Source organism: Sminthopsis crassicaudata, chromosome X (assembly GCF_048593235.1).
Source record: "Sminthopsis crassicaudata isolate SCR6 chromosome X, ASM4859323v1, whole genome shotgun sequence".
Taxonomy (NCBI): Eukaryota; Metazoa; Chordata; class Mammalia; order Dasyuromorphia; family Dasyuridae; genus Sminthopsis; species Sminthopsis crassicaudata.
Window position 1 is genome coordinate 8883262 of NC_133623.1, and position 20370 is coordinate 8903631.

The 20370-nt window shown below is 42.6% G+C and overlaps 1 protein-coding gene across 1 annotated transcript in view; it reads left to right on the forward strand.

The window, feature by feature from the left end:
* The window catches only part of LOC141548655 (plastin-3-like), a 60775-nt gene extending 55211 nt beyond the window's left edge, over window positions 1–5564 (forward strand). The window contains exons 6-8 of the mRNA XM_074277679.1: window positions 3107–3276; window positions 4942–5063; window positions 5487–5564. Of these exons, the coding sequence (XP_074133780.1) occupies window positions 3107–3276; window positions 4942–5063; window positions 5487–5564 (370 nt within the window). The remainder of the gene's footprint in view (window positions 1–3106; window positions 3277–4941; window positions 5064–5486) is intronic.
* Window positions 5565–20370: the final 14806 nt, after the last annotated feature.

The following is a 20370-nucleotide window of genomic DNA, read 5'->3' on the forward strand; positions in this document are numbered from 1 at the left end:
CATCAATTGGAGAATGGTTGGGTAAATTATGGTATATGAATGTTATGGAATATTATTGTTCTGTAAGAAATGACCAGCAGGAGCAAGAGACCAAGCAGAGAAGCCTGGAGAGAATGAACTGAGGCTGAGTGAAACCAGCAGAACCAGGAGATCGCTGTACACTTCAACAACAATGCTGTATGAGGATGTATTCTGATGGAAGTGGATATCTTCAACATAGAGAAGATCCAACTCACTTCCAGTTGATCAATGATGGACAGAAATAACTATACCCAGAGAAGAAACACTGGGAAGTGAAGGTAAACTGTGAGCTTTTTTGTTTTTCTCCCCAGGTTATTTTTACTTTCTGAATCAATTCTTCCTGTGCAACAAGGAATTTGGTTCTGCACACATACATTGTATCTAGAATATACTATAAGATATTTAATATGTATGGGAATGGCTGCCATCTAGGGGAGGGAGTGGAGGGAAGCAGGGGAAAATTCGGAACAGAAGGAGTACAAGGGATAATGTTGTAAAAAATTACCCATTAATTTGTTCTGTCAACAAAGATTTATAATGAAAAAGAACTTATTTTCGAACTAAGAAAATTATATACATATATATATATAATAAAAGCATATAAATAAAAACAAAAATGAAAAAGAAATGATGCCGTTTCCTAAACAAAACCAGGAGAGCAATTTATAGAACCAGAAGTTGAAATTCATAAGAACTGGGATCTGCACAACAAGCAAGCACCGATGCGGAGGACTGATTGAACAGCACTCCCACCGCCCCCTGGACTCAGACGGTGTTTGTTTTTTATATGGCTAATGTGGGAACTTGTTGGTCTTGACTGTGTTTATTTGATTTTTTTGTTATGTTTTTAAATTATTTGTGGGAAGGAGAAAAAAATATTTTTTTGCCAATAAAATGTTTTAGTTTTAAGCCTGAACAAAATAAAAATAAGTGTACTCGGTGCAAATAAGTGTATCTGTGTGTGTCTGTATGTGTATACTTGTCTATGTGGAGCTATAGATATCAGTACATGAGTATCTGTGGATCCATGTGCGTCTATGACTATCTATGTGTGCGGTATGTGTGTCTGCATGTGTGATCTATATGGGCAGCATGTGTGTAGAAAGTCTATTTCTGTGTGTGTCTCTGTTACTCTCCGAGTCTGTATTTTGGTGTGTGTCTCTCTGTCTCTGACTTTCTGTGTGTCTCTGTGTGGGTGTGTCTCTCTGTCTCTGTCTTTCTATGTGTCTCTGTGTGGCTGTCTCTCTCTGTCTCTGTGTGGGTGTCTCTCTCTCTGCGTGTGTCTCTCGGTGTGTCTCTGTGTGGGTGTCTCTCTCTGTCTCTTTCTTTCTATGTGTTTCTGTGTGGGTGTCTCTGTGTGTGTCTCTCTTTCTATGTGTCTCTGTGTGGGTGTCTCTCTCAGCATGTATCTCTGTGTGGGTGTCTCTCTCTGTCTCTGTCTTTCTATGTGTCTCTGTGTGGGTGTCTCTCTCTGTCTCTTTCTTTCTATGTGTCTCTGTGTGTGTCTCTCTTTCTATGTGTCTCTGTGTGGGTGTCTCTCTCAGCGTGTATCTCTGTGTGGGTGTCTCTCTCTGTCTCTGTCTTTCTATGTGTCTCTGTGTGGGTGTCTCTCTCTGTCTCTTTCTTTCTATGTGTCTCTGTGTGGGTGTCTCTGTGTGTGTCTCTCTTTCTATGTGTCTCTGTGTGGGTGTCTCTCTCAGCGTGTATCTCTGTGTGGGTGTCTCTCTCTGTCTCTGTCTTTCTATGTGTCTCTGTGTGGGTGTCTCTCTCTGTCTCTTTCTTTCTATGTGTCTCTGTGTGGGTGTCTCTGTGTGTGTCTCTCTTTCTATGTGTCTCTGTGTGGGTGTCTCTCTCAGCGTGTATCTCTGTGTGGGTGTCTCTCTCTGTCTCTGTCTTTCTATGTGTCTCTGTGTGGGTGTCTCTATCTGGGTGTGTCTCTCTCTGTCTCTGACTTTCTGTGTGTCTCTATGTGGCTGTCTCTCTCTGCATGTGTCTCTCTGTCTCTGACTTTCTGTGTGTCTCTGTGTGGGTGTCTCTCTCTGCGTATGTCTCTCTGTGTGTCTCTGTGTGGGTGTCTCTCTGTGTTTCTCTGTGTGGGTGTCTCTCTCTGCGTGTGTCTCTCTCTGTCTCTGACTTTCTATGTGTCTCTGTGTGGGTGTCTCTGTCTCTGTGTGGGTATCTCTCTCTGTGTGTGTCTCTCTCTGTCTCTGTGTGGGTGTCTCTGTGTGGGTGTCTCTCTCTCTGCATGTCTCTCTGTCTTTGTCTTTCTGTGTGTCTCTGTGTGGGTGTCTCTCTCTGTCTCTCTGTGTGTCTCTCTGTGTCTCTCTGTGGATGTCTCTCTGTCTCTGTATCTCTGTGTGTCTCTGTGCGCACACTCCCAGGGGGGTGGCAGTCTCGGGCCCCCCAAGCTGTGTGGAAGCTCCCGGGGCGCCGCCCACCCCACAAGTGCTTGGGCCTGGGGGAGGGGCAAGGGCAGGGGCCCGGGCTCCTTCCTCCCGCCCCTTTCTTGCTCTGCATCTGCCCTGCTCTTGGAGCGCCCGCCGTCCCCCGCCGTGGCCAGCAGGGGGCACCCGCGCTCCATCTCCGGGAGCCCGCTCCCTCCTGCTCCCTCCTGAGTGTCCTCCCCGCCGTCCCTGCTCCGGGGAGCCTGTTCCGGGCCTGCTGCCCTCCTGAGCGTCCCTGCCTCCGTCCGGGCCCGGGGAGGAAGCTTCACCAACAGAACAAAAGCACCCCTAAAACCCTGTGTGTGAGTGTGAGTGTGTGTGTGTGTGTGTGTGTGTGTGTGTGTGTGTGAGTGTGTGTGTGAGTGTGTGTGTGTGTGTCTGTGTGCGTGTATCTCTGTGTGTGACTGTGTGTGTGTGTGTGTGTACGTGTGTGTATGTGTAAGTGTGTGTCTGTGTGTGAGTGTATGTGTGTGACTGTGTGTATGTTTGAATGTGTGTGTGTCTGTTTGTGTGTGTGTGAGAGTGTGACCCCTTTTAGCCCCCCAAATGTTTACATGAGCCTGAGTCCGAGGTACAGACAATGGGTACACCACCCAACATTTCCGGGTAATAACCCCGGTTCCCCGCCTCCCTTCCCACAGAGCGCTCACATGGCGCCGTGGCCCTCGGGTTCGGGCGCTCGGAGTATTGGGGGTCAGGGGGCTTGCCGAGAATCACAGGGCCCGGAACCCTGACCTTGTGGGCTCCCGGGGCGGCTCCTTGGCCCTCCCCCACGCTGGCTCTCGGCCGGATGTTAAGATGGTGGGGTTCAGTAGGGGGAGAGGGCAAACCGCCCATCCTCTGGGCAGAGCCCCACAAGGACCCCCCGCAGTCACGCGGCCAGAGCCAGTGGGTGACCGTTGCTCCCTCAATGCCAGGGCCGCGCTCCCCTGTGGAAGGGAGGTGCCAGGGGTCAGTGCCGGCTCTAAGGTCAGACACGTCCCAGCCGTGTGACCCTGGCCAGGACCGCGGGCCTCAGTGTGCTCATCTGGAGAACGGGATGGCCGCGACGGCAGGTCCGACGTTCTTGTGAGAATCCGAGCCCAAGCCTGCGACCCTGAGAGCTCTCTCAGTGGGAGGGCTTCGCTATTAGCCTGGAGAAGAAAGAGGGCTGCATTTGACTCCACCAGTTTCTCAGGAACTTTTGTTTTAGGGCATGTTTAACAGGATAATAAACACATCCGGGCACCAGGCGGCAGAGTGCAGAGAGAACGGCCCCGCGAGCACAAGGAAGACCCCGCTTCCTGAGTTCAGATCCACCTCTAAACACTTCCCGGCGGTGTGACCCTGGCCAAGTCACGTCACCCTGCTTGCCTCAATTTCCTCACCTGTAAAATGGGCTCGAGGAGGAAATGGCCAACGGCTCCAGCACCTCTGCCAGAAAACCCCCCTGGGAGGGGGTGCGGGACCACAGCTAAGGCTCACTGCTCCCCCCCCCCCTTTCCCCTTTCACCAATCAGGGCTGCCAAAGTGATGTTCCTCCTCAGATCTCAGGGCTCCCTATTTGATCCTTGTGGATCCAACTCTGCTTAGCACTTAACTCTCTTCAGCCTCCGGCTTTTCCTTCCAGCCTCTAGCCATTCCCTACCCCCCCCCCAGCTCTTCCTTCCAGCCAGGCTTCACTATCACACACACAACACACACACACACACACACACACACACACACACACACACGCACACACACACAACACACAACACACTCACACACCACACACACACACGTGCACACACACGCACACACACGCACACACACCACACACAACACACTCACACACCACACACACGTGCACACACGCACACACACCACATACACTACACACACAACACACGCACGCGCACACACACGCACACGCACACACACACCACACACACCACACACACGTGCACACGTGCACACACATGCGCACACACACACGCACACACACACGCACACACACCCCGGAATGCCCTCCCTCCCCCTCATGAGTGCTTTGAAGACAAGGTCTCTCTCCCCCTTGTCTCTATCTCCAGGGCTCAGCGCGGTGACTGAGACATAGTAGATGGTTGGAACTGAAACAAATGCTTGTTGACTGACTACCTGATGGACTGACATTAGACAGCCAGAAGGAAGCTGCAGCGTTTTGACAAAAATAACATGTACGTCCTCAGTGACCTAAGAAATGTCAGGGCGGAAAGACAGGTAAGAGAGGACAGGAGCAACCCTCGGGCCAGCCAAGGCTTCACTGGCGACCACAGATGGTAAACCGAGGAAATCCCAACCTAGAGCGTGGGTGCAATGGGGCGTCCCCCAGGGAGGATTGCATCACGGAGCAGGGCAGGGAATGTTCACACTGGCGGGGACGGCTCCCCTCCGGGAGGCTCTTTCAGCCCACAGGAGGCCACAGGGTACTGGGGCTCGGGCCCGTGATGGGCCGAGCTGGTGGGCCTGACCACAGGTATTTGTGACAAGCTCCTGTTGGGTGAGGGAATGCTGAGCGACTGCGATGGGGACAAAAAGAAGAAAAGGACGGCAACGACACATGGACCAAACACACAGCGAGTTCTCAAGCGGACGGAGGTAAGCGGGGAATCTGGCTGGGGTTCTGCACTTGAGCGTACGCGTAAATGACGACATTGGTTCAGAACCTTTCACACGGGGCCTTTTCCCCTACACTTCTTCCTACGTGTTTGTTGAAGTTGAAGTCCGTGACACAAAAGGATTTTTTAAAAAGCCGTCCGGCCGAGTCTTGGGTCACAAGTCAGTAAGGAAATAAGGGGGAGGACGGGAAAAGGCGAGCCTGGAAGAGGCGGCAGAGTCGCGCTCACCCAGCTGGGCATTCTTCCCAGGAAGTTCGCCCTCTGTACCTTCCAGCTCCCATGGGCCACCAGGGCTCAGTGCAGTCTCCGGGGTCTTTCAGCGTTCAAAACAGCCCCCCAGAAGTTTGCCGCCTTCACCCTTGCAAAGCCTTGGGTTCCACATCTTCCTCCCTCCCTCCCCTAGATGCTAAGTCTGATAGACGTGAAAGACAGTTCCAAAGATACTTCCACGGTTCTCATGCTAGAGGCTCGAAGGCCTTAAGGGGCTTCTAGGGGCCAACCAATCATAAAGATGTCTGCAATAGACTCCTCTCATTTCGTTTTCTGTTAGAGCTTTACTTTCCTCATCTGTAAAATGGGGTTCGGCTCAGCCAGGCTCACAGAAGCATCGGGAAGAAAACATTTCCAAATTCACACAAGGCTCTGGGAGGGGGAGGGGGGTTACTGCTACAATTCCCTGATGCAACAGCACTGCCATTGTAGAGAACAATCCGGAACTCTGCCCAAGGAGCCATGACACAGGATCGAAGAAAAAGGAAAAGCATCCATAAAACAAAAAAATTTCTGGCAGCTTTTTCTATAATAGCAAAAGATTGGAAACTGAAGGGACACCCATCAACTGGACAATGGCTGAACAAGCTGTGCCAGATAGTTGTAAAGGAATACCATTATTCTTTTTTTTTCCCCTGAGGCTGGGGTTAAGTGACTTGCCCAGGGTCACACAGCTAGGAAGTGTTAAGTGTCTGAAGTCTGATTTGAACTGGGGTCCTCCTGACTTCAGGGCTGGTGCTCTACCCACTGCGCCCCCTAGCTGCCCCTACACTATAGAATGCTATTATTCTATAAGAAATGACCCACAGGAAGGTATCAGAAAAACCTGGGAAGATGTATTATCAACCGACACAAAGTGAAATGAGCAGAACCAGGAGAACGTTATATACAGAAACCACAATCAACCAGGGAAGACTTCCCTACTCTGAGCGATCGGAGCCATTCCCAAAGGAACAATGCCCAAACGGGCTACCCACCCCAGAGACAACCGATGAACCTGAGTGCCTATTTTCTTTCACTTTCTTCATGTTTTTGGCAATACGGCTGTCGTGGAAATGTTTTACATCACTTAGAAAAGCAAGAGCATTGCCGGATTCCTCCTTTCCCTTTAGGTATAACTGTGTCACGTGCCTTTTCTAAGGTCAAAGATCCAAGGAAGAAAAGCCCAGGGAGTCTCTTTGGAGACCAGCAGCCGTGGCAGCAGAGGCCATTACTGACTTTTGCCCCAACACAAAAATCACATGAACATTTTTTTTTCACTTTGCTTGATTCTGGGCAGCCTATCACTTATGAATGCTCTTGACTTCCCCCTCTATTAGCTGAGACAGGTGGATGTGTAAAAACGAAATTACCCAATCCACCATCAAAGGCTTGGATAGCCTTCAGAATGTCCATTTGCAAAAACAAAACAAAACAAAAAATTAACAACAAGAACCCAAATTCCCATTTGCAAAAACAAATAAATAAAATTTAAAAAGCAAACAAAACCCCCCCAAAATGCCCATTTGCAAAAACAAAGAAATAAAATTAAAAACAAAAAACAGCTCCCCCAAATGCCCATTTGCAAAAACAAACAAATAAAATTAAAAACAAAAAACAGCTCCCCCAAATGCCCATTTGCAAAAACAAATAAAAATTTACAAAAAAACCAAAATGCCCATTTGCAAAAACAAATAAATAAAATTTAAAACAAAAAACAAACAAACCCCCCCCAAAATGCCCATTTGCAAAAACAAATAAAATTAAAAACAAAAAACCCAAAATGCCCATTTGCAAAAACAAACAAACAAATAAAATTAAAAACAAAAAACAAACAAAACCCTCCAAAAATGCCCATTTGCTTTGGAATAGTTCTATTTGTTAAGTCTGATTGTGATCGAAGATCAAATGGAAAGTTGTAAAATGTCTGAGCTGGCTTGAGAGATTGTTTTTTCATTCCATAAACATCCATTAGACACTGAGTATTTGAGTCCAACCCCATATTCATCATAATGCTCCCATAGGTATCAGGAAGTGCTTTCATCACATTAACCACAGAAGGTAGACGTCTAGGGGTGATAATAATACAATTAGTTCTGTACTGCCTACTATGTACCAGAATCATCAGATCCTTGTTACGGGGACAGAAAAGAGGCTCAGAGGGAGAGTGACTTGCCTAAGGTCACACAGCTGGTTAGTGGAAGAACAGAGAGGGTGGCCAGGTCTTCTGGCTCTCAGGCCACAGAATTGAGTTAGAAGAAATAATCATGTAAAAATAATAACTAGCGATGATATGGTGCTTTAAGGTTTGTGAAATGCTCTGCAAATTGCTCATTTCATGCTCCCAACCATCCTGTGAGATGGTTGATATTATCCCCATTTACAGGTGAGGCAACTGAGACATCTCAACTTTCCTGTAGTCCACCTATCGCTCCTTTCTCACACACCCTCCAGATGATCGCCCAGTGTGGTCTGGAAGAGCTCCAAGGATGGGGACCTCACCACTCAGCCATCTGGGGACAGTTCTAATTGTGAGAAGTTTTTCATGATCTCAGACCGCAGTCCTCTCTCTCCCCTGACCCCACTCCCCTTGCTCCCGGTTCTGCCCTCTGGGAGAGGAGAGCCCAGCCAATCACCAGGAGACAGCCCTTAAAGACAGCTAGCATGTCCACAACATACACATAGTAGTGGGACATGGCCTGAGGTGAGGAAATGAAGCTGCAAGCGGTCTAAAAGCACACTCAACTCTTCTCTCTTCTTTGACTTAAACACCCCCCAACCTCATGCTGTCCGACTTCACCAGGTCCTGATTACTGGACTCCCTGAACCTTCCAATCTGACCAGCCAATCGTATTTTTTATTTTATTATTATTTTTTTTCCTGAGGCAATTGGAGCTAAGTGACTTACCCAGGGTCACACAGCTAGGAAGTGTTAAGTGTCTCAGGACACATTTGAACTCAGGTCCTCCTGACTGGCACTCTATCCACTGCGCCACCTAGCTGCCCCAAAGCCAGTTGTAATTTGAGAGATTTCCCTCGGCTGGACTGGAAGGTGCCCCTCTACAGACTGGGAACCCCTTAGGGTCCTATTCCTCAAGTCCTTACTTATAACTCACCTTTAATTATTAGTTTAAGGTTTTCCCACCTTGCTTTTCTTTTGTTTTTGGTATGGCCCAACCATGAAAAAAGAAACTAAGTTTTCCTGCATTTCTGATCAATACTATGCAGATACTGAATGTATACAGGCAGGTTTATTTCACTATATCTTCTGCATCTGTAGTTCTTTGAAATGGAAATGCTTAGCGTTTCACTTTAGGTTTAGTTCCCATGCAATAAAGTTGATTTAGGTTATAGCCAACTACTTTGCCGAAGCTATTTTTTATGATTTCCTCTGCACCGTTGCTTGTGAAAACATTAGAGCAAAACTCTTAACTCCAAAAATATGCATGTAACTATTATGATCTCAGTGACAGCCTCCCCCCCCCCCAAGTCCATAACACAGATAATCAAAGGAATGGAACAGAGTTTTCAAGAAAGAAAATAGGAGTCGAAAAAAGGCTCAATTTTTCCAATAATCAAAGAGATCCAAATGAAAACAATTTCGAGGCGCTCCACAGTCTAGTCAGAGTGACAAAAAATTATTAAAAGCAAAACAAGTCTGGGGCTGGCAGCTTTGTATATGGACTTGGTGCCAGTGACCTGGAGGGGCTATTTTTGGAGAGCAGTTTGACCCTGGGTGGTACCAACTACAAATCTAATCACATCACCTTTGACCAAATAACGGCACAGAGGAGAATATACCTGCAAAGGCTTCTCACAAACCAGAGGACAGCGATCTATTCTTAGTTTCACAGCAACATTATTTGTAATTGCAAAAGTCTACAAGAAATGTTAATGCTGGCCCACAGGGGGAAGGTTAAATCAATTATGGGAACGGGAAGACTAGGAAATTGTAATTGAGACCTAGAAGTAGGAGGACCACGAACGTGGTGGCAAGTGGGTCTCACCTCGTCAGTTGGAGTATCTTCCCCAAAGGTCCCAGTCCTGCAGACACCGGGGGGTGCGTCCAGTTGATCCCAGTTTCTCCTCCCTTGGCTGGGTCCTGCTGGATCAGGCCCTAGAGCTTCCATTCTCTTTGGCAATCCCATCTCTTAATAGAGTTTCTGCCTTCACCTCTGGTCAGGGGACTTGACCCATACTGGAGGGTGCATCCATTTCTGAAAGAGTTGGAGGATTGGGATGGTTTTTTAAGAAACTTATCAGAAGCCATTTGCTGGTCTTTGGAGCCTTTCCATCAGGCCTTTCTTGGAGTCCCTTTGCTGCCTGGCTCCTCATCTTTCTCAAGTTGCACCCCATTCTTTCCCCCAGCAGTCTCAGGAAAAGGTTGTCCACCCACACTCCACATGGGGAGGATGGCTTCCCTTTGAGCGCTTTGGACTTTTCTGCCCTCGGAGACTACATATATTCCAAAGCAGGGGCTTGGACCCTTCCCTGGAGTAACATGTAACTCAGGGACTCTCCACACCTTTAACGGCATTGATGAACAATCAGTCCACTTACTAGTGATTCTTCCCAGATCCACGAGGGGCTTGCTCTGAGAAAATGTCCAAGTTGGGGCTCCGAGTACTGTCCACAAGGAGACCCACCCTTCCTTCAGCTGAAGTTTCTCCTTCTGCCAGCAAGAGCTAGCGTCTACTTTGACCCCAGGTGAAGCTCCTCTCACTGATTTTTTTTTAAAGCCTCTCTTTGGTCAGTAACTTTCAATTAGCAAATATATTGGGTCATCCTGAATGGTTCCTCCCCCCACCCCTTCCCCAGATCTGATCTTATTACTTACTTGGCAATCCCCCGGCGCTTCCAGATTTCTTTTCAAAGTTCTTAGAATATCTTTATTTTTCCCCTCTGGCTCTACCCCAAGGATCAGGGGGTCCCCATGCATCTCCAACCCACAACAAGCATCACATTTCAACGGAGTCAGACCTCATTTGGTCAAGACCCGATGACTGTGATTGAAGTATTCAAAAAAACCAGGAGTGTAAAAATACTACTAGTAGGCCTGCAGCAGGATTCAGACAATCCACGCTGAGCAAAATAACAGTAAAGCAAGTGGGCCGATTAGTGAGCCACTAGTTACCCTGCAGAGATTCAGAGGAAGGCAATGACACCATATAACTCTACCAGGGACCAGTCCATAACTAGGCAACAACACCCAATGCAGCAAAATTGATGGCACTCATATATTATCTCGTCAATACATGTTGAATTCAATAATTAGCGGTGCTGAAATAGATGCCTGGTATTGATAATCATTTTATGAATGCCGAAAATTGAACCTGAGACAAGGGCCCACCTATGGGAGAGGCTTGTTTGAAACACGAAACAAGACCAAAAAAGAAAAGATTCAAAATATCAAAATTCAAAACAAAATCAAAATAAAAAAGGGAATTGTTTTTGGAAAAAAAACCCAAAAACTTTGGGATGAAAAAAACTTAAGTGAATAAACATGAAAAATATTTTAAAAACAGAATGAATACTACTATTTTATTATTAATTATATTTCATTAATTAAACTACTAATTGTTAATGATAATTAAACATACTATCATAACAATACTATTTTATTATTAGTTATATTTCATCAATTAAACACTACTTAATAACTAATTATAATTAACCACACTAGCACATTAATACTGTTTTATTATTAATTATGTTTCATCAATTAATCCACTAATTAATAGTTAACTATAATTAATAATACTAGCACAATAATACTATCTTATTATTAATTATATTCCATTAATTAATCCACTAATTAATAATTAATCATAACTAATTACACTAGCACAATAATACTATTTTGCTAATTATATACCATTAATTAATAATTCATTATACCATCATGATATTAATTATCATACTAATATAATTAAATAATAATTATAACTATACTTAGTGAACTTATTAAGTAATAATAAAACATAAATTTAAAATACAAGCACCTGAAACACAAGTTATAGTTTCTTCTATAAAGAAGAGAGGGAGAGAGAGGGAGAGAAGGAGGGAGGGAGGAGAGAGACATACAGAGACAGAGAGAGGTAGAGAGAGAGAGAGAGAGAGAGAGAGAGAGAGAGAGAGAGAGAGAGAGAGAGAGAGAGAGAGAGAGAGAGAGAGCAGAGAGAGAGTTTTGCAGTAGGTCCAGTATAGACACTGCTCAAGAACAAACTGCTCAAGAAAGAAGGAGAGAAAAGAAAAAGGATGAAATCATGGGAAGGGAAAAAGGAAGACCCAGAAGGAGTCACCATTGGCCGGGCTCACCCATGAGGCCAAGAAAGTAGACAAAGAATTCCCCATGGGGAAATAGAGGGAGGGAAAAACTAAGATCTCATAGGTTGAAGTTAATTAAATGAGCTGTCGTTCCTAAGCAAGCAGAGTCGACAGCACTGTTGTTCAGTGTTAACTGTTTAATAAAACATCAACATTTTTAATGAGACTTCTGCAAGGCAGCCTGTCCAAAACAATTTGTTCTCTTTCAAGTTCTGCTTTTTCCTCCTTTTCGGCTGGAGACGCAACATGATGTTTCTTCACTAATTAACTTGATCCTGTTGGAAGGTGGCCCTATTCCTACTTGCCCCCCTGCCTCTTGATTTATTCTCTTTCTCCAAAATTCATACCCTCTCTTCCTAATTGGCCACTTTGGTTGAGGGTGTTAGGATTACAAGGTGAGAACTCAGGTTGTCTGGACAATGACAAGGTGAGAATTCAGGTTGTCTGGACAATGACAAGGTGAGAATTCAGGTTGTCTGGACAATTACAAGGTGAGAACTCAGGTTGACTTGATAAGAGGAGCAAGCTCATTGGTTGGAGTACTTCTTCCCAGAAGCCCTTGCATTATCCCACACCCATTCTCTGGGAGGATAAAAGAGGACACCACTCCAGAGATAGAAGAAGACTCTGCACTACATCAGGCTTCCTAATCCAGCTGCACAGCCTTCGGGACCCCTGACCCTCTCCCTCTACTGGAGCCCCTCCCACCTGCCCACTTCTCCCCTCTTCCCACCCTACTGTACCCTCATTACCTCTCATCAGGCCTATGGTCTTACCCTAATTAGCCTCCTTCCCTCAGGTCACTCCCATCTCTAATGGACCTTTTTTTAAAAAAAATTTTTTTATTAATTTTATAATTATAACCTTTTTTGACAGTACATATGCATAGGTAATTTTTTTACGACATTATTCCTTGTACTCCCTTCTGTTCTGAATTTTCCCCTCCTTCCCTCCACCCCCTCCCCTAGATGGCAGGATTTCCCATACATATTAAATATGTTATAGTATTATCCTAGATACAATATATATGTGCAGAAACAAATGTTGTTGTTGTTGTTGTTGTTGTTGCAAAGGAAGAATTGAATTCAGAAGGTAAAAATAACCTGGGGAGAAAAACAAAAAAAGCTCACAGTTCACACTCATTTCCTAGCGTTCCTTCTCTGGGTATAGCTGATTCTGTCCATCATTGATCAACTGGAAGTGAGTTGGATCTTCTCTATGTTGAAGATATCTACTTCCATCAGAATACATCTTCATACAACATTGAAGTGTACAGCGATCTCCTGGTCCTGCACATTTCACTCAGCATCAGTTGATGGAAGTCTCTCCAAGCCTCTCTGTATTCCTCCTGCTGGTCATTTCTTACAGAACAATAATATTCCATAACCTTCATATACCATAATTTACCCAACCATTCTCCAATGGATGGACATCCATTCATCTTCCAGTTTCTGGCCACTACGAAAAGAGCTGCCACAAACATTTTGGCACATACAGGTCCCTTTCTGCTCTTTAGTATTTCTTTGGGATATAAGCCCAATAACAGCAATGCTGGGTCAAAGGGTATGCACAGTTTGATAACTTTTTGGGCATAATTCCAGATTGCTCTCCAGAATGGTGGGATTCTTTCACAACTCCACCAACAATGTATCAGTGTCCCAGTTTTCCCACATCCCCTCCAACATTCATCATTATTTGTTCCTGTCATCTTAGCCAATCTGACAGGTGTGTAATGATATCTCAGAGTTGTCTTAATTTGCATTTCTCTGATCAGTAGTGATTTGGAACACTCTTTCATATGAGTGGAAATAGTTTCAATTTCTTCATCTGAAAATTGTCTGTTCATATCCTTTGACCATTTATCCACTGGAGAATGGCTTGATTTCTTATAAATCAGAATCAGTTCTCTGTATATTTTGGAGATGAGGCCTTTATCAGAACCTTTAAGTGTAAAAATGTTTTCCCAATTTGTTACTTCCCTTCTAATCTTGTTTGCATTAGTTTTGTTTGTACAAAAGCTTTTTAATTTGATGTAATCAAAATTTTCTATTTTGTGATCAATAATGATCTCTAGTTCTCCTTTGGTCACAAATTCCTTCCTCCTCCACAAGTCTGAGAGGTAGACTATCCTGTGTTCCTCTAATGTATTTATGATCTCGTTCTTTATGCCTAAATCATGGACCCATTTTGATCTTATCTTGATATGTGGTGTTAAGTGTGGGTCCATGCCTAGTTTCTTCCATATTAATTTCCAGTTTTCCCAGCAGTTTTTGTCAAATAATGAATTCTTATCCCAAAAGTTGGGATCTTTGGGTTTGTCAAACACTGGATTGCTATTTTTATTCACTATCTTGACCTGTGAACCTAACCTATGCCACTGATCAACTAGTCTATTTCTTAGCCAATACCAAATGGTTTTGGTGACTGCTGCTTTATAATATAGTTCTAGATCAGGTACAGCTAGGCCACCTTCATTTGATTTTTTTTTTCATTACTTCCCTTGAAATTCTCGACCTTCCATATGAATTTTGCTGTTATTTTTTCTAGGTCATTAAAATAGTTTCTGGGGAGTCTGATTGGTATAACACTAAATAAATAGATTAATTTAGGGAGTATTGTCATCTTGATTATATTCGCTCAGCCTAAGAGCACTTAATGTCTTTCCAATTATTTAAATCTGACTTTATTTTTGTGGCAAGTGTTTTGTAATTTTGCTCATATAATTCCTGACTTTCCTTTGGTAGATATATTCCCAAATATTTTATACTATCGCCAGTTATTTTGAATGGAATTTCTCTTTGTTCTAATGGACCTTTCATGCACACACACATACCCAATTGATATTCCTAAAACACAGACCTGATCAAGTCACTTCCCTGCTATGGAAGCTTCATTGGCTCCCTACTGCCTGAAGAACAGTCACTAAACCCTTGCTGACCTGACTTTGACCTACTGGTCCAGGCTCATTCCTCATTATTCATCTCCATCCACTATGGCTTTGACCCCAACACTCCTACTTTTGATTCCTCTTTCCTACACCAGTCTGTTTCCTATCACTGTGCCAGGCAATGAGTAGCAGTTAATGCTTGCTGAGTGGTCGACAGAATATCCTGTTGTAGGGACTGAAAATGTAGGATATTTTCAGGATGAAATTAATTTAAATGCAAATAGTGGAGCTGTTGAGTCATTTTTCAGTTGTGTTTGAGTCTATGTCCCCATTCTCATGGCAAAGATCCTGGAGTGATTTGCATTTTCCTGATCCAGCTCATTTAAAAATGAGGAAACTGAGGCAAGCAGGGTGAAGTGAATTGTCCAGGATCACACAGTAAGTGTCTGAGGCTACATTTGAACTCGGGAAGATTTTTTTTCTTGCTCCAGGCCCAGCAATCTTAAGCCACTCAAGTGCCACCTAGCTCTCCTGTCCATAGTTACAAAGTAAATATCAACTGTATAACTTTGTATACATATGTTGGATTTAACATATATTTTAACATATGTAACATGTATTAGACTACTTGCCAGCTAGGGGAAGGGATGGGAGGAAGGAGGGGAAAATTTAGAACAGATGGTTTTTAAAGGGTCAATATTGAAAAATTATCTATGCATATGTTTTGTATATAAAAAGCTTTAACTTAAAGAAATATCATTAGTAGTACTGATGTTCAATAAACATTTTAAGTAAATTATTATTATTATTATTATTATTATTATTATTATTATTATTATTTTGCTGAGACAATTGGGGTTAAGTGACTTGCCCAGGGTCACACAGCTAGGAGGTGTTAAAATGTCTGAGGCCAGATTTGAACTCAGGCCCTCCTGACTACAGGGCTGGTGTTCTATCCACCGTGCCACCTAGCTGCCCCTAATAAATGATTTTTAATAATTAAATATTTATTTATATTAAATATTATTATCATATAGCAACATATAAATATATTTAATATATTAAATCATTACATAAAATATATAATATATAACACATATATAAATATAAAAATATATAAACATAATTAATTTTATGTAATATATAATAATATAAAATATATAAACAATTATTAAATGAAAATTTAATGAAAATATTAAATGAAAAAAAAATAAGGGGCTGAGTCTACTGGGTTATTATGAGACTCATCTCTTCACTGAAGCCAAAAGAATCACAAGCTCAATGAATCCTTCATTTCCATCTGGCCCTGCCCCAATCAGAGCGTGTAACTTTTCCACGGTGATCCCTGCCGCCAGGGAACAGAGCCACAGTGTGCTCCATGTTTAAGCCGGATCTTGGCTCTGGAAGTGTCTTAACTGGAGTGGGATGGGGGTGTGTTCAAGCAAAACCAATCAGATTTGAGATTCTAGCCCTCTCCTTAATTGTGGGCTCTGTGGACAAGATGATGGGCCTTTGAGGAACAATAATGATTTTCTCATTGGTGCCCGCCAACTGGTACCATGGTCTTCTGCCCAACATACTACCCTTACCCGAACACATTGTTACTGAAATAACCAGTCCCACCACTGCCTTTCCCCAATCATGCTTACATTTCTTCTCTTTATCAACCAATGACCATGTGGTTTTCCTCCTGATTTCACACAGTTGGGCTGTAATGTGAAATATTCTGCTTGACACCTACCTTCTCACTCATTTTGCATCTGGTTAGTGTGTCTGGATTATCTTAAGAAATTTGGACTTTCTGAGATTTCAGGCTTCCTGTAAAAGGGAGTCTCCCTTCCCATCACTCCCACTTCATGGCTAATACTACATTCAAAATACTGATTTATTTTCATAAAGGATCTAATAATTTTATTCCAAAGAACCATGGTAAAAACCATGTCTCCAGTTTTAAATATTGACTTTTAATATCTCAGAAGCAGGTTAATCGAAAGAGACACAGTACCGTATAGGGGATAGGATCTCCCATTACATAGACATACATATTTTAAAAGTTATTATTTTTTTTCATTTCTACATTATTCTACTATCTTCTGTAATCTCTTTGGTACTTAGGTTTTTTTTTTTTGAGGTTTTTTTTTTTCAAAACCCATGCATAGTTTTCAAAATTCACCCTTGCAAAACCTGGTGTTTCAATTTTTTTCTCCCTCCCTTTCCCCCCACCCCCTCCCCTAAATGGCAAGTGATCCAATATATGTTAAATGCACAATTCTTCCATACATATTTCCACAATTATCATGCTGCACAAGAAAAATCAGATCCAAAAAAGGAAACAAATGAGAAAGAAAATAAAATGAAGCAAACAACGACAACAAAAGTGAAAATATGATGTTATGATCCACAGCCTTCTCCTGGGTTCAGAGAGCTTTCTCCATCAAAAGACCATTGGGACTGCCTTCAGTCATGTGGTACTCATTCTTATGAAAATGCATCTACTTACCCATTCATGAAGGATCTCCAATTCTGTCAATATAGAGAACTAGGATAAAAATTTCATTTGTTAATACCAGTCATAACTTGCTTGTATCTTAGCAGTAGGGAGGTAAGCAAAATACATCTGCTCACCCATTCATGAAGGGTCTCTGATTCTGTCAATGTGTAGAACTCCTAGGATAAAAATTCTGTTCGTTAATATAACTTACTTGTAACTTAGTAGTAGGGGGCTAAGCAAAATACAGCTACTCACCCATTCATGAATGATCTCTGATTCTGTCCATGTGAAGAACTTCTAGGATAAACATTCTGTTTGTTAATACCAGACATAACTTGCTTGTATCTTAGTAGTAGGGAGCTAAGCAAAATATCTAGAGTTTATGGCATTTGATTGAGTCTGTCCAATTTGTAAGCATAAAACTATTATTTTACTATCTTTAAGTATAGTCTGGTAAAAAAAAATAATAATCCCCTCCATTGTCATATCCAAAAGTACCCGTCTCTTTCTGCACCTCTAGTCCATTGCTTCTCCATTTTGTTCTAAGAATATCTGCAATTATAGAAAATTACCTGTAGCGGAACATGGTGTGTTGGACTTTGTAATACATGTGGCCCAGAGTGTAAGGATGCAGATGAAAGTTGCGATGATCACATCTACAAGGCCATAAAGGAGCTATAAAAAGCCAAAGGACTTCCAAAGGAAGGATTTTGATGGGAGAAGTGGAGCACTCTGTGGAATTCTTAGTGATTGGACCGGGGCCCCAATATTAGGCATGGGAAGGTCATGTAGACTTCCTCGACTATTCTTCCATTTTCTTTGAGTCCTGACCAGGGATTAGAAATGTTAAGTGCCGGTCAGAAGTGACTGTGCCAGTTATGCTAATGTTTTCAGGAGGGGTGAGTGGGAAAAGCAGAGCATGGTATCATGTTTGAAGCCTTGGAAATGCTCATTTCTGACCATTTAGGGACGTCTGTGGTCTCCATGTGGTGTTTCTCCTTCTAAGAAGAATCTAGGCTCCTTCAAGGCAAGGGCTGGGTCATCCATACCTACCAAAGAAATGCTCATTGAAGTGGGTCAGATTGACTTAGTTATCTCAGGTTTTCATATGGTATATCAACAGTGAATATGTTTGCAAAACTTCTATCCAAAGAAGTCTACGTGGTTGTGCAATTTTCCCCCCTAATGAATAGACCAGTCCCTTCGATTTCAGTTTAATTCAAGTCAACATGGAATTATCAAGTGCTTGCTGTATGCAAGGAACTGTTTGGGGTGTTCAGATGCAAAGGAGAAATCTCAAAGAAAGCAGTTCCCTTTAAAGACCTTTCATTTTCTGGGGAGAAAAGTAAAGATGATTGGAAGGGAGACAGCTACCAAGGGGAGGGGTGATCAAGAAGGGCTGCAGACAGGTAAGTAGACAGATAGATGGACACAGAAGACAGATTATTTATTAAGTAGTAAACACTGATCTCACATGGATACACACTTAACACCACATACCAAGATAAGATCAAAATGGGTCCATGATTTAGGCATAAAGAACAAGATCATAAATAAATTCGAGGAACATAGGATAGTTTACCTCTCAGACTTGTGGAGGAGGAAGGAATTTGTGACCAGAAGAGAACCAGAGATCATTATTGATCACAAAATAGAAAAGTTTGATTACATCAAATTAAAAAGCTTTTGTACAAACAAAACTAATGCAAACAAGATTAGAAGGGAAGTAACAAATTGGGAAAACATTTTTACAGTTAAAGGTTCTGATAAAGGCCTCATTTCCAAAACATATAGAGAACTGACTTTAATTTGTAAGAAATCAAGCCATTCTCCAATTGATAAATGGTCAAAGGATATGAACAGACAATTCTCAGATGATGAAATTGAAACTATTTCCACTCATATGAAAGAGTGTTCCAAATCACTACTGATCAGAGAAATGCAAATTAAGACAACTCTGAGATACCACTACACACCTGTCAGATTGGCTAAGATGACAGGAACAAATAATGATGAATGTTGGAGGGGATGTGGGAAAACTGGGACACTGATGCATTGTTGGTGGAGTTGTGAAAGAATCCGGCCATTCTGGGCAGAAATTAGATATGGATCCACACTTAACACCATATACCAAGATAAGATCAAAATGGGTCCATGATTTAGGCATAAAGAGGGAGATAATAAATAGATTAGAGGAACAGAGGATAATCTACCTCTCAGACTTGTGGAGGAGGAAGGAATTTATGACCAGAGGAGAACTAGAGATCATTATTGATCACAAAATAGAAGATTTTGATTACATCAAACTAAAAAGTTTCTGTACAAATAATACTAATGCAAACAAGATTAGAAGGGAAGTAACAAATTGGGAAAATATTTTAAAAACAAAGGTTCTGACAAAGGTCTCATTTCCAAAATATATAGAGAACTGACCATAATTTATAAGAAACCGAACCATTCTCCAATTGATAAATGGTCAAAGGATATGAACAGACAATTCTCAGAGGAAGAAATTGAAACTATATCCACTCACATGAAAGAGTGTTCCAAATCACTACTGATCAGAGAAATGCAAATTAAGACCACTCTGAGATACCACTACACACCTGTCAGATTGGCTAAGATGACAGGAACAAATAATGACAAATGTTGGAGGGGATGTGGGGAAATTGGGACACTAATACATTGCTGGTGGAGTTGTGAAAGAATCCAGCCATTCTGGAGAGCAATCTGGAATTATGCCCAAAAAGTTATCAAACTGTGCATACCCTTTGACCCAGCAGCGCTACTACTGGGATTATATCCCAAAGAAATACTAAAGAGCGGAAAGAGACATATATGTGCCAAAATGTTTGTGGCAGCTCTTTTTGTTGTAGCTAGAAACTGGAAGATGAATGGATGTCCATCAGTTGGAGAATGGTTGGGTAAATTGTGGTATATGAAGGTTATGGAATATTATTGCTCGGTAAGAAATGACCAGCAGGAGGAATATAGAGAGGCCTGGAGAGACTTAAATCAACTGATGCTGAGTGAAATGAGCAGAACCAGAAGATCACTGTACACTTCAACAACGATACTGTATGAGGATGTATTCTGATGGAAGTGGAAATCTTCAACATAAAGAAAAACCAACTCACTTCCAGTTGATCAATGATGGACAGAGGTAGCTGCACCCAGAGAAGAAACACTGGGAGGGGAATGAAAATTGTTAGCACTAATATTTGTCTGCCCAGGTTGCATGTACCTTCGGATTCTAATGTTTATTGTGCAACAAGAAAATGATATTCGCACACATGTATTGTACCTAGACTATATTGTAACACATGTAAAATG